Source organism: Haliotis rufescens, unplaced genomic scaffold, assembly GCF_023055435.1.
Source record: "Haliotis rufescens isolate VD_foot unplaced genomic scaffold, xgHalRufe1.0.p SCAF_28, whole genome shotgun sequence".
Lineage (NCBI taxonomy): Eukaryota > Metazoa > Mollusca > Gastropoda > Lepetellida > Haliotidae > Haliotis > Haliotis rufescens.
Genome location: NW_025963979.1, coordinates 4,288,048 through 4,300,785, shown reverse-complemented (window position 1 = coordinate 4,300,785; position 12,738 = coordinate 4,288,048). Strand labels below are relative to the sequence as shown.

Sequence of the window (12,738 nt, the reverse complement as noted above, 5' to 3'; positions counted from 1 at the left end):
TCATTTCAATTGTCTTCTAACTCAAAACCAAGCTTTAACTTGTGAGGTGATTATGAATAATTGAATCTCTTTGACCAAATGGCTGTCGGTTTTCGATCTATAAAATTCACAGAGGATGGTGCATTTCGGTCAATATTGGCCTACTATTCCTATAAACGTTTCTCAGGCATTGTCGATTCCAAACAGACGAATTTGATAACCATTACTTTAATTCTTCACTTGCATTCGTGAAAAAGCTGTAAGTAAACAAACCGGTGTTTGTCAAAACCAATATTTCCAATATCTCCATGACATCCGTCTCTAAGGCCCTGTCTAGTGCTTTCATTTGTCATTGTCATTTAGTGCAAGTACGGAATAGTTTGAAATCAGCCACAAACGACATTGACTTTATGCCATTGTTAATCTAGTACTTCGGAACATGGTCGGCTATATAGAGGGATGTTGACGTCAACCGCTTGGGTGTCTCTGTAATAACACATTTGTCTCAATTTGTAAAATTGTTTTCTGCGCATCTCTGTCACTCGGTTTTCGTAACAGTAACTTAACCAGTCTGTGTTGAGTGTTGATTTCAACAGCTAAGAAATATAACTTACATAATCATATTTCTCACTACGTTTGTAAGAAGTATAAGTGGAGAAACATTGTATTAAACGAAACTATCCACGATGTAGAAGTATGGAAATATACATTATCATGTAAAACTGACATGTCTCTCGATTCTAAAAGTCACACAACTCTTACTCATCATGTGTTTTACGGCATAGAAAGGTTACACCAGGATTGAGAGAAGAAATACAGTATGTAATAAGGAGAGGATTTTCGATTAAAATCTCTAAGGAATGTAAAGAATATAATACGTTTGCTAAGGATTCTTTTCACCATGTCATCTTATTCTATTCGATTCAAATAGATACTCATGATATTTAAACGTGTGTCGACCCGTGAAGATCCTGGGTAGAATAGGTCTTCAGCAACCCTTGCTTGCCGTAAAAGGCGACTATGCTTGTCGTAAGAGGCGACTAACGGGATCGGGTGGTCTGACTCGCTGACTTGGTTGATGCATGTCATCGTATCCCATTTGCGTGGATCGATGCTCATGATGTCAATCATTGGATTGTCTGGTCAAGACTCGATTATTTACAGACCCCCGTCATATAGTTGGAATATTGTTGAGTCCGGCATTAAACAAAAAACAAACAAACAAATCTTATAAACGCCTACTCGCGAATCAACTTTTGATATCTCAGAAGTTTCCATATTTCCAAATTTTCTTTATCATGCAGGCACATGAGTGCGTCGTTAAACAAAACAAAAATGAAACGTGTTTCAAAATAGAGATGGAAGATCATGAAATGTTAGCATTGTTGTTTTTGTGCAGATAACAATGATATTGATGGAGTAATGACGCATGTTTCTATTAAAGATATTTTATATAACATAAAGAATATTTTAAACCATGTGTGGCAATAATAAGGGCAATATTTCTCACTGTTTGCAGATTGTATATATGTATTGTATATGTATTGTGATGTGTATGTTTGAATAATTAGTTTGTAGTTAATTACATGACCCTGATGTTTCGGGAATCTTCTGAGCTTAAAGTGGGTTAGAATCCTTGGTTTGTTTAATGACACTAAACCCCTGCTCCTGGCTTAAAGTGGCGTTAGGCACAGCTTATTCACTAGTCTCTCATGTTACTAATGTACGGATGGGATCAGATTACCTTACATGGCTTTGTTTTACTTTCACCTACAGAAATTAATATTTGTTGTGTGTTCAAAAGTTTATTGATAGATAAATAGTATGGCAGATAAATTCGTATCTGCACGTGCTCCCTCAACATCTTCTTAACGATCTGTGTTGCATTAAGCTGAACTATTTACTGAAGAGAGTAGTTAACACACACACACACACACATATATATGGAGGTATTCACATTTCCGCATACTGCCCAGGCCACAATCCATACCTGCCGTATGTGCAGCTATAAGCTACTGGAAGTCCGAGCACTATCTTTGAAGGTCAATATCTTTAGGACACGTTGATAAAGACGTTGCATGAAACATGTTGGTGTCAAAACTTGCAATTATAATCACCGCATGTTTGATGATTTCAAGAGGCTATGTTATGAACACAGCAGGTAAGTATTTTTTCATACGATTATTTGCTTACAGACATTCTGTGCGTGCCTCACATTTAGGGAAAACTGTAATTTAATAACGTGAGTGTAGTGTTATCGTATTGATAAAATAAGGATAATATATAATAAAATTTGTATTTATTACCGTTGGGGTTCTAATGTTGTAATGGAAAATGACGTTTGTTTCAAACATATATGAGAGCGAAAACATTGTAAACGATGTGCAGAGAGAGACAATTCAAGTATAACATGCTTGATGGGAACGCTTACATTTATCGTTCGTGATGGAAGGATCTGATATATCTTTATATACCATAAGGAACATTACACTGTATCGCAAGGCGTGTTCGTGTACAGTATGTCGTGTAACTGAAACTATAAGATAAACTGTATGGAATAGCGGTATTGATAAAACGTACCAGTCACAGTTCTCTCTCATGTTCTGTGACCTACTTAAACGATGCTTTAGGGTAGCAGTTTATGCAGTGAAAACATCACGTACATACAAATACAAATATCCTGTCTTCAACAGCTTCACACAAGTCATTGTTTGGAGGCCCAGAGCTGAGCGGTTTATTGAATTTGATGACTCTAGACATTGGCTCCACACTGGTGTACATTCATGGGGATTCAATATGTAAGTGATGCAATCAGATACATATAAATGCGCTTATTTGTGTTACCTATGATTTGGATTATTTAGTTAATATCCGTCTTACCTGTATCCTAGATGGATAATAGAGTTATAAAGACATCTATATATGATAATTTATTGTGAAAGATTTGCTAATACGACGGAAAATTTGAACTCACGCACTCTCATATTATGAATATGTTGTTCCTCGTCTCTAGCGGACATATTAAATGCACCCGACAATTATTTCTTAGATTAACATATTAAAGGTTTACGTACATTCGCGAATAAGTCATCATCGACGCAAGATTGCATTTCATAGGCAAGGCAAACTTTCTGCATTTGTCTCATACAATGTTACAGGCATGGAAACAACAAACACTATAGAAGAATGGGCACGTGACAAAAGGATGACCTTGATGTCCGTATCTCTGGCCAACCTTGACGACTTTCTTACAACAGTCACGACTACTATCATACAAAAGAACAAAATCAGCATTTACCGTAAACAACTCAATTTTATTGTAATCTGTGAGAGAACAAGTGATTGCTTGAGTGGCATTACTGATATGGTATGTAAATTGTCTCTTTTTCTGCTTATGCCAAGTATATATGGTCCATTATATTTCTTGGGGCTACATATGATGTCATTTCTCGAATTTATACCTGCATGATTGGTGAGGCGTCGTAATGCAAAGATTACTCTTTCATATTCATTGAATATTCACATTGTTGAATCTTGAAAACAATCTCCCCTGAAAGCAAGACAACTGGTGCAAGAACTTATGGGAATGTTTACTAAAATACTTGTAATATCAAAACTGTATTTTCTACCCAGAAGAGATTTTTCAAACTATCCGCACGTTGAAAGTTCCCGGCTTCTTTGGAACGACAAGGAACAATGTTTGTCAACAGAATGATATACATGTTGGATATCTAATGTTTAACACATTCTCGATGATCATTTTAGACTCACGATATTATATTATATAACAGTCGGCTCACTTTGACTTTGAGGGGAATTGAAATTGGGTTTGACGTCTCCCTCAATATAATTCCACTTAGATAGCGAGTTGTTCATGCCTCTCCTTGTTGATGCCGTGGACAAGGCAGGGTTACAAAACAGCTACCATCTTTTAACGTCTCTGGAAAAGCATATTGCTAAAAAATATATATCTGGGTGAACAAATACATCCGAAACTCATGTAAAGCACCGCAAAGCGATCTTAGTGCTAAGACACTAAATTCCTAGACATTAAGGTTGACTTACAACAGTTGTAGCCCTTTATGGAACTGGACCAAGGTATTCACCTGTACTTTACATAAACTTGGTGACCTGTTCCGCCGATTACCATAATTATATTTATATTTTCGACCATAAAGATCGAGATTGATTAGACTATTGGTAAAGATGCTTTGAAGGAAGCAGTATTGTATTTACACGTTTTCAATAACTGCAAGGTTTCAGACAAAGACAGAAGATATGGCAAACGAGCGCTTTTCCGACATTTCTCAAAATGGCTTTTCGTTCACCCTTACCAGGCCACATCATTGCCCCGTGCTATCGACACTGAAATCGATAATGTGGCTTTTGCGATTAAGCTGATCTTGTCTCAGGTAAGTTTGTATTCGGCAACACTAATTAGACAAAATCAGATTGATGTAAATGTTTGATAAACATTACCGAATGATATCTACACATTTGTTTATACGGCAAATCTCAATTATCTTCATCTATAAGTTTCTGTAGTCAGTGATTAGGCAACATATTTTTATTTCTTGGTTTAGGACAAAATTCAAGTATAAACAATCTCTCAGGCTTTTTTTTTGTAAATTGGCCTCCCTCACTTTTGAAATGAGTTTGAAATCCGTAAACCAAGATTTCGGTATCATTTTCATAGTTCAAGTCAACCGCATATAAATACCACCAGAACAAGACCATGTACTAAATCAAACTAAATGAATCAACGGAAAGAATGTGTTTATTGACCTTAAATGCTTCGTGACAAATATGGCTGTAAATTTCGTAAGATTATTTAAAAACAATAATATCTTATTAAACAAGGTGCAGAATCAGAATAGTTCCAGTTTCACTTGCACACATGTGATGACGCTGCAGTGGACAAGCACTGGACGAGAGTGGACACGCATTGGTGAACCGTGCAATGTAACCAACACATCAACAAGCTATATATCAATTTTTCCAAATGCACGAAGGGGATTAAACGGTAGAAAGCTTACTATTGTTGTTTTAGAGGTGAGTTTCTACACGATGTTCTCTGTGCAGATAACACCCAAAGGGAAAGTCTTTGTCTAGCATACAGATATCTCCCTAAGTAAATAGACATGTTGATATAATGCCTACAATATGATGTAGTAATGATTGAATGATGATCAAGGCTATAACAGTACTAGTTTCAATGTGCAAGTTGAACTGCAAGCAACTTTGTAGTTATCATCCATTCAACCTTGTAGCTTATGGAATACTTTGGAAATAGTGTATTTGAGTTTTAGTTAATTGAGCATAATTCCTGTATGATCTCTGTTTCCAGACACATTATTACAAACTGGTCGGCCTAAAAGTTTTTTAACCTTACCTAAGGCAGGCATTTCAGCAACACTCTTTAACTGATGAAAATGCCTCTGTTTTGAGTTGAACCTTCTGGACAGGCTAATTATATTTAATCTCACAGATTGTTTGTAAAAGACGATTCGTTTAGATAATATATGTTTTTCAAGACAATCAAAAGAGTATGATATTTAGGTATAACGAAACATCTTCATATACATAGAAATTGTATGTATTTCATCTGATTTCTGTAATGACCAGTTAAACAGATACACACGGTAGATACTCTATTCGACAGTGGCAGGCAAAGTATGTGCGTTATATATCAATACATAGGCAATGCCACAGTGGCTGTATTCAAACGTAGACGTGACCACATCGCAAACTATCAGACTAACAATATATATACTGTTTAGTTTGAAAACAGGCTATGCATCTAAATGTCAATAAATGTGCTTATGTCTGCAGGTCTGAGTCATATTGTCTGGTATTTCTTTTGTTAGCTATGTATATACAACCGGAGAGGTTAATTCTTTGACAGGCATACAGAAGTTGAAAACAGATGAAGACATTAAACATTTATGGATAAAAACTTCTTTATTGTTTGTTACAACGTTTCAAGACTTTTTTTGCCCCTTGATCAGATAAGTGAAAACATCCGTAATTCGACTTTATCTAAATTCTAAATTGCTGGTATGTTGGAAACATACGATCACCACGTGCCATATATTTCAGTGGGTTGATTACTGTAAGAAAGTGCAATCTCCAAAGCTTCACCCTGTAACATACACCCATGTGTGCAGGGATCTTTTTGACAGTCTAGCGGCATTTCTCAACTTTAGGTGAGTAGTACTGCTTAGTTTGTCAAAGACTGTTTTGAACTCATCACTATTTTAACTGTTCCAGTACACATCCTCGGTACACTCATGTTTCAAATGTATTATTTTCTTGTAAACGTTATTGGTAAAGTTACAAAGTAAAAATATATGAAATCGTTAACCATAATAGGTTGTATACGATTATTACTGTTTACTAATGGTAAACAGAAAATGTGGTCATACACTGAATATGAATAATATAGACTGTAGTTCCGTGATATAGACTATTTGACTTCTTCAGCATTCATTGCAAACACAATACATTGATCAAGAGAGCTCTGGGAGTCTGAAGTAGTTTTTATGTATATCTATTACCCCTTTATATTTGTACACATGAACGTACGATTACATGAGATACAGACACCAAAACTGATAGTCAGTATCTATAACCTGCCAATTCAAATGTGGTGTGGTGAAGTGAAATGGAGTTTAACGTCGCGTCCAAGATTATAGCGACGTCCATGCACGTTTGTGTTTGTGTGGCTGCTTGTACTAGTCCGGACTGATGCCGGTTTATAGTGCCAGCCCACTGAGATACCATGCCGCAGTTTAACATGAATTCCCCACTCAGACACAGATGTTGACTCCGAGCCGACCAGTCCTTGTTTTAGCCCCTTAATGCCGAGCGCCAGACAGGGTAACGGCAAGTACCAGCTTTTAACATATTTTGGTATGACGCGGTCGGGGATCGACACCCCCGGACATTCCGCTCTCCGGGCGGACTCTTTACCATTAGACTACGAAGGCGGTCTAGTGCCAGACAGGGTAACAGCAAGTACCATCTTTAAACGTCTTTTGGAATGACGCGACCGGGTATCGAACCCCGGACCTTCCGCTCTCCGGGCGGACGCGCAAATTTAAATGTAATGAATTATGACATCTTAAAATAACTTCAGAGACCCACGCTCAATCGAACTAAAACACCAGGGTAAATTCAATCTTTAAAAGGAATATGGTTATGTATTTAAATAATTTAATACTCTGCTGAATAAGCATATACCCACATGTATTGTTTACCCCTTTTTGTGATTTTGTGCGCTTTTAGATATAAAATAGTTGTTCAATGTCATTTAATTGGTCTATGTTCTCTGTTGCATTGTTGCATGATGCATTGTAAACAAACTACTACATATGATTTCAGTTATGTGTTTATTGAGCCATCTGTTACATCGTGGGGTAAGCGGCTTCCCAACACATCATGGAGTGGATTACTAGGCATGATAGCCCGCAATGTGAGCAGTTTCAATGTTACACTGTCAATTGTTTTAATTAAGATCACAGTCTGAAGAATTTAAAACTCTTTTCTACATGCAATTACACATTTGTGGAAGCACAATGTATGCTGGAAGTTTTTTTGCAGGGTAAAAAACACACTGCCAACCTATAGAACTGTAAAGGAGGTTTTCGTGTAGGAAGTCATACATGGTCTGACAAACAGGACTGTCAAACCATGTTTACATGCAGGAAACCAGGTATCTATAGCCCGTAGAAAACGTAGGATTTACGTATAGGAAAACACACAGAGCGTGACAAACGGTAGGGTAGTCAAAGACAATCACAAATAGGAAATATAACCATGACAAACCATCGAACAATAAAAAAATCAACCTGGAAGGCTTACACAGCAAAACATATTTTCATAATATCAGGAAAAACAATTGAACTGATACATATTTTTGCTACAAGGAAGCATAGTATAGCCTGACAGAAGGCAGCGGAAGAGATTTACATGAAGTAAGGCATACATAGACTGACAGTGGAGCAGTAGAAGAGCTTTACATTTACATGTGAAGGAAAACATAATAAATTTACAGTAAGGCAGTAGGAGCGATTTACATTTACATGAAGGAAAACATAATTGCTTGGCGGGAGAAGAGATTTACATTTACATGAAGGAAAACATACTAGTCTGAGAGTGGGGCAGGATAAGAGAATTATATTTACGCGATGAGAAACATATTAGCCTGACAGTGGGGCTGTAGAGTGAGTGAGTGAGTAAATGTTGCTTTAAGCCGCAACAGCAATATTCCAGCTATTCGCGGCTAGAGTGGGGCTGTAGAAGACATTTACATTTACATGAAGGAAAACATAGTAGTCTGAGAGTGGGGCAGGAGAAGAGATTAACATTTACATGAAGGAAAACATAATAATATGAGAGTGGGGCAGGAGAAGAGATTTACATTTACATGAAGGAAAACATAATAATCTGAGAGTGGGGCAGGAGAAGAGATTTACATTTACATGAAGGAAAACATAATAATCTGAGAGTGGGGCAGGAGGAGAGATTTACATGAAGGAAAACATAATAGCTTGGCAGGAGAAGAGATTTACATTTACATGACGGAAAAAGATAACAGCCTGAGAGTAGGGCAGTAGGAGAGATTTACAAGGAAAAGGGAACATTCATAGCTTAACACGTTTGATACACTCACAGTGGCTGCTTATGTGCTTGTTTGCAGGAAGCTGATCTTTCCGGGGTGCCATTTGGCATAACAATGGAGAGGTCAACGGTAGTAACATACTCATACATGATACAGTTCTCAGCATATCGTGTACTGTACAAGAAACCCAAAGATGAAGAAACAGCCTGGCTTTCACTTTTGTCCTGCTTTAGTCTGGAAGTTTATTTATACGGTATATGTGCCATGTTATGGTGTATGGGACTTTTCAAAGTAATGGAGGAAATTGACGTTGGACCTCGAGACGTTGGGCACAGAAGAAAACCACCCAGCTCATCGACAACGATGTTAAGTATCATTATCGCGATCCAGGTGCCATTGCGTCAAGGTATATTATCTCTTCTTTGAAAGGCATTTAGAAGTTGGAGTACTAAGTAAAATTATGGATGAACAACTTCTTTATTACTCTTAATTGTAATAAAGAAGTTGTTCATCCATACATTCTTATCCTTACTTAGTATATTACCTCGTTCATAGAAAGTACACAGTGTTAAAAAGTATTTCAGGTTTTTTCTTATATAGCTTACCAGTAATATCAAATCATAAATTCTATGAATCCAAACTAAAACCTTTCTTCTTTAATGTTTGACGCCATATGGCATAAACATGAATCTTAGTAGAGTAGTCCATAAAAAAATAATTGCTAAATATATGATATTAAATATTGTTTCTATTTTAGGGTTGTCATATCTACCTAGGAAATTACCGAGCCGTGTCTTTTACACATTCTGGTGGTTTTTCTGTATAGTCATCACGTCTGTATACATGGGGAATCTCATATCAATCCTCGCTGTGGTTAGAGAAAAGGTGCCTTTTAAAAATCTAGAAGAACTCGCCACAAACACTGAATTCTCATTAAGTGTACCAAGAGGATCATACATTGAAGATGCGGTGAAGGTAGGGGTCTGAATAGCATATTCATAGTTACCCATGTTTCCCATGTCTAACATGTTTGGCAGCATTAATTCAAATATAGGTGTAACGTCTTTCACTGGCACATGAATATATGATTAAAAGTGGGATACGAATGGAACGGTTAACATTTTACACATGTACAAAAACCCTTAATTCCAAACGCATTAAACTTACCGAATATACACATACTATTTTATTTAAATGAATCTGATAATTCTTATTTTGGCAGCATTCTAACGACTCTATTATGAAGGCTTTATGGAAAAAGGCTGTCGCAAGTAGAACCACCGAAATCGTCAGTTCCTTAAACGAGCATCAAGAATTTATAAAACTCCTTCAGTCTGGAAACCATGCTCTAATTGAAGTGGAAACTGTCATAGCTGCAATCGAACAAGAAATAAAGGACTTGAGAGTAATGAAAGGAATCGTAATCAACATAGGACTGAGCTTGCCTTTTCCTCTCAACTCGCCGCTTGCTGATCTGTTTTCAGAGAAGTATGTAGATTTTGCACCATGAATAACATCATGTATATTATTCGTTTGCAATAAGGGATTTTGTCACATATCTAATCCAAAATGATTGTTGACTCAAAGCTGCCGAAGAGGGAACATATTTGTGGCCAAGCTTAAACATCTACACCATGCAGACGCATTCATCGTAAATAATGATAGACATGGACAGATACTAATTTGAATCTTACTTTTCATTTCTATTTTCAGACTCATGTTACTGTATGATAATGGAATGCTTGATGGCTGGACCAAAAAGTGGAGTACCAATAAGCAAGAGATTCATGATACTTCGACGCAAGTAAAACCACTAACCATAGCTAAATTGCAAAGTGCTTTGGTAGCATGTGCTGCCGGAATTATACTAGCTGCGTGTATTCTTGGAACAGAGCTCATTATCAAAAAGCTTAGGCGAACATAAAATAATGTTAAAATCTTACCTACATACTACACAACAGGTTAAATGCACACATGAAATCGTCTTCAGGTGAAACGTAGTAAGAAATTCAATATGTACACCCATTTGACTACCGTCAGATATGAAAAAGAAAGTCCCTACAATTTCTGGAGTGAAATTGCATTTTCAGCATTTTAAACGTGCGTTGTCAGTGAACCTAAGTCACGTGTTGGGCAAAGTTGAATGTTCTGACTATTGCGCCCTTGGTTAATCAATATGTCCGAAAGCACTTTGTATTGGTTACATCAGCATGAGACATCACGTGTCCAACCCACGTCATGCCGACTCCGCCCAGGACCACTTCATACGGCTATGTTATTTCCAGCAAATGTGAACAAGTTAGCTGCGACAACGGTGATGTTACGCAATATATGGCTTAACCAGCGATGGGGGACTGTTTGGTTCAGCGACGTGTCAAGGGTGTACGTCGTCATCATCAAAATTTGCCACCGATTCCATAGGGTTGGTCGACAGATTTGACGGTGGAAGCGAAATGATCTGGACTGAGTCTCCCACACTGGTCGAACAAACCTGGTGCAAATTAACAGCCTAATGCTAGTGTGATGAACTGCTACAGCCGTAGGTTACACAAGGAACCACGCTCATCTTTCTACAACACAATTCGACCCCAAACAACACACGTGGCAGCAGCATACCTACGGAACTATAGTGTACAAATCCTCCCATGGCCCTTTGAATAATCAGTTTTGATCCGCGTCGCCTCGTACGACGACATCCTGAACCACGGACCCTGCAACAGCTTGCACATCTACTAAAGGCCGAGCTAGCTAACATTCACCGATGTGTTGGTCGTATCGGCAGGGGATACTTGATGCTTATGGTGGACACTAGATACCAGATATGTTGAGTTCTCATTACCTTGATGTTCGTCATTTTCCGTGTAATTTCTTCATATTGGACACGTGTCCACTGTTGTCCTATTTGCATTATGGCATTACTTCAAGTGTTCATATGTGCAGTAAATGTGTGTTACTTCATCTAACAAAAGTTTGGTTTCTCTTTCTTAAGACTATTTCTTAATTATTTCCCTATAATGCATTTTTACATGTTCTTCTTATGCAAAAAATGGTTTGGTAAATCATTATTCAAGACACGACATAGGATTGTTGCTATATTTAGCCTTTTGGTAAAACCAAGAATATGTATGATCAGGAATGAAGGGATAACAGCACATATTGCAAACCCACCTAAAATATATCAACGATTTATGAAGTCAGAAAAATGTGAAAAATGAATGATGTATTTCATTACTGAAAGACTATAGGCCCATAGTAAATATAGATTTGTTGTTCGGTAGCAAATTAGATTTTAAGTAACATGGAATTAAAAATAAATGAACAATTCCGCATCGAAAGGCTACGAACAGTTGCCACAAATTCTGTAAACGTATATAAAGTAGGATTATTGAGGGAGAGAGTGAGTTGGATGTAACGCCACTTTGAACAGTGTTTGAATTACATCAGTGTCACATTAATAACGGAGAAATTATTTCTTGAATTGTGACTTTGTTGTGGTTACCGCCACTCTCAGCTCGATTTGGGAGGAAAACCCCAGTGATGCATATGCAAGTCTCTGACGTTTACCACGTTTGGTGAAACACACGATCAAGTGTGTGGTGCTGATAAATCTACAAACATTATCAGGGCAAATCTTGGATTCGAACCCACGACCATAGGTTACTGGCAAGCCTGAGTGACACAGTTCTACCCAGCGAATTGCAGTACCATAAACAACTAGGTTCCATGACCCCCTAAGTAGGAATAATATACTAGCGGAAAAAATATTGTGCAGCTTAAAATAATCGCATTAAAAGTATATTGGTATTAGGTCTTTGAAAGGCATTTAGAAGTCATATAAGGAAGAGAATTTATGGATGTCAACTTCTTTATTATGAGGAGCAAAACGTCTTGGAGTATATGCTTACTCATGGCCTCATGGCATTCATTCACCTGGTGAAGGAGTAAGCATATGCTCTGAAACGTTGAGTTCCTCATAATAAAGAAGTTGACATCCATAAAATCTCTTCCTTATATTGCTATGGATGTTTCGGAATCATGCATGATAATCGCATGTGCAAATGCTTTGTGGTGATTACCAATGATGACCCTAAAACTGCACATGCATCCCGGTCATTACATGCATAAAATCCTATGAG

At 37.4% G+C, this 12,738-nt stretch overlaps 1 protein-coding gene across 1 annotated transcript; it reads left to right on the top strand.

Annotated features, from left to right (window-relative positions):
- Positions 1-1,128: 1,128 nt before the first annotated feature.
- Positions 1,129-12,386, top strand: LOC124139828 (glutamate receptor-like). The gene is made up of 10 exons (XM_046507201.2): positions 1,129-2,777; positions 3,138-3,346; positions 4,236-4,391; positions 4,840-5,031; positions 6,079-6,185; positions 7,363-7,453; positions 8,681-9,008; positions 9,360-9,577; positions 9,825-10,090; positions 10,316-12,386. The coding sequence occupies exons 1-10, from the start codon at positions 2,726-2,728 to the stop codon at positions 10,524-10,526; spliced, it is 1,830 nt and encodes a 609-aa protein (XP_046363157.1). The 5' UTR covers positions 1,129-2,725; the 3' UTR covers positions 10,527-12,386.
- Positions 12,387-12,738: the final 352 nt, after the last annotated feature.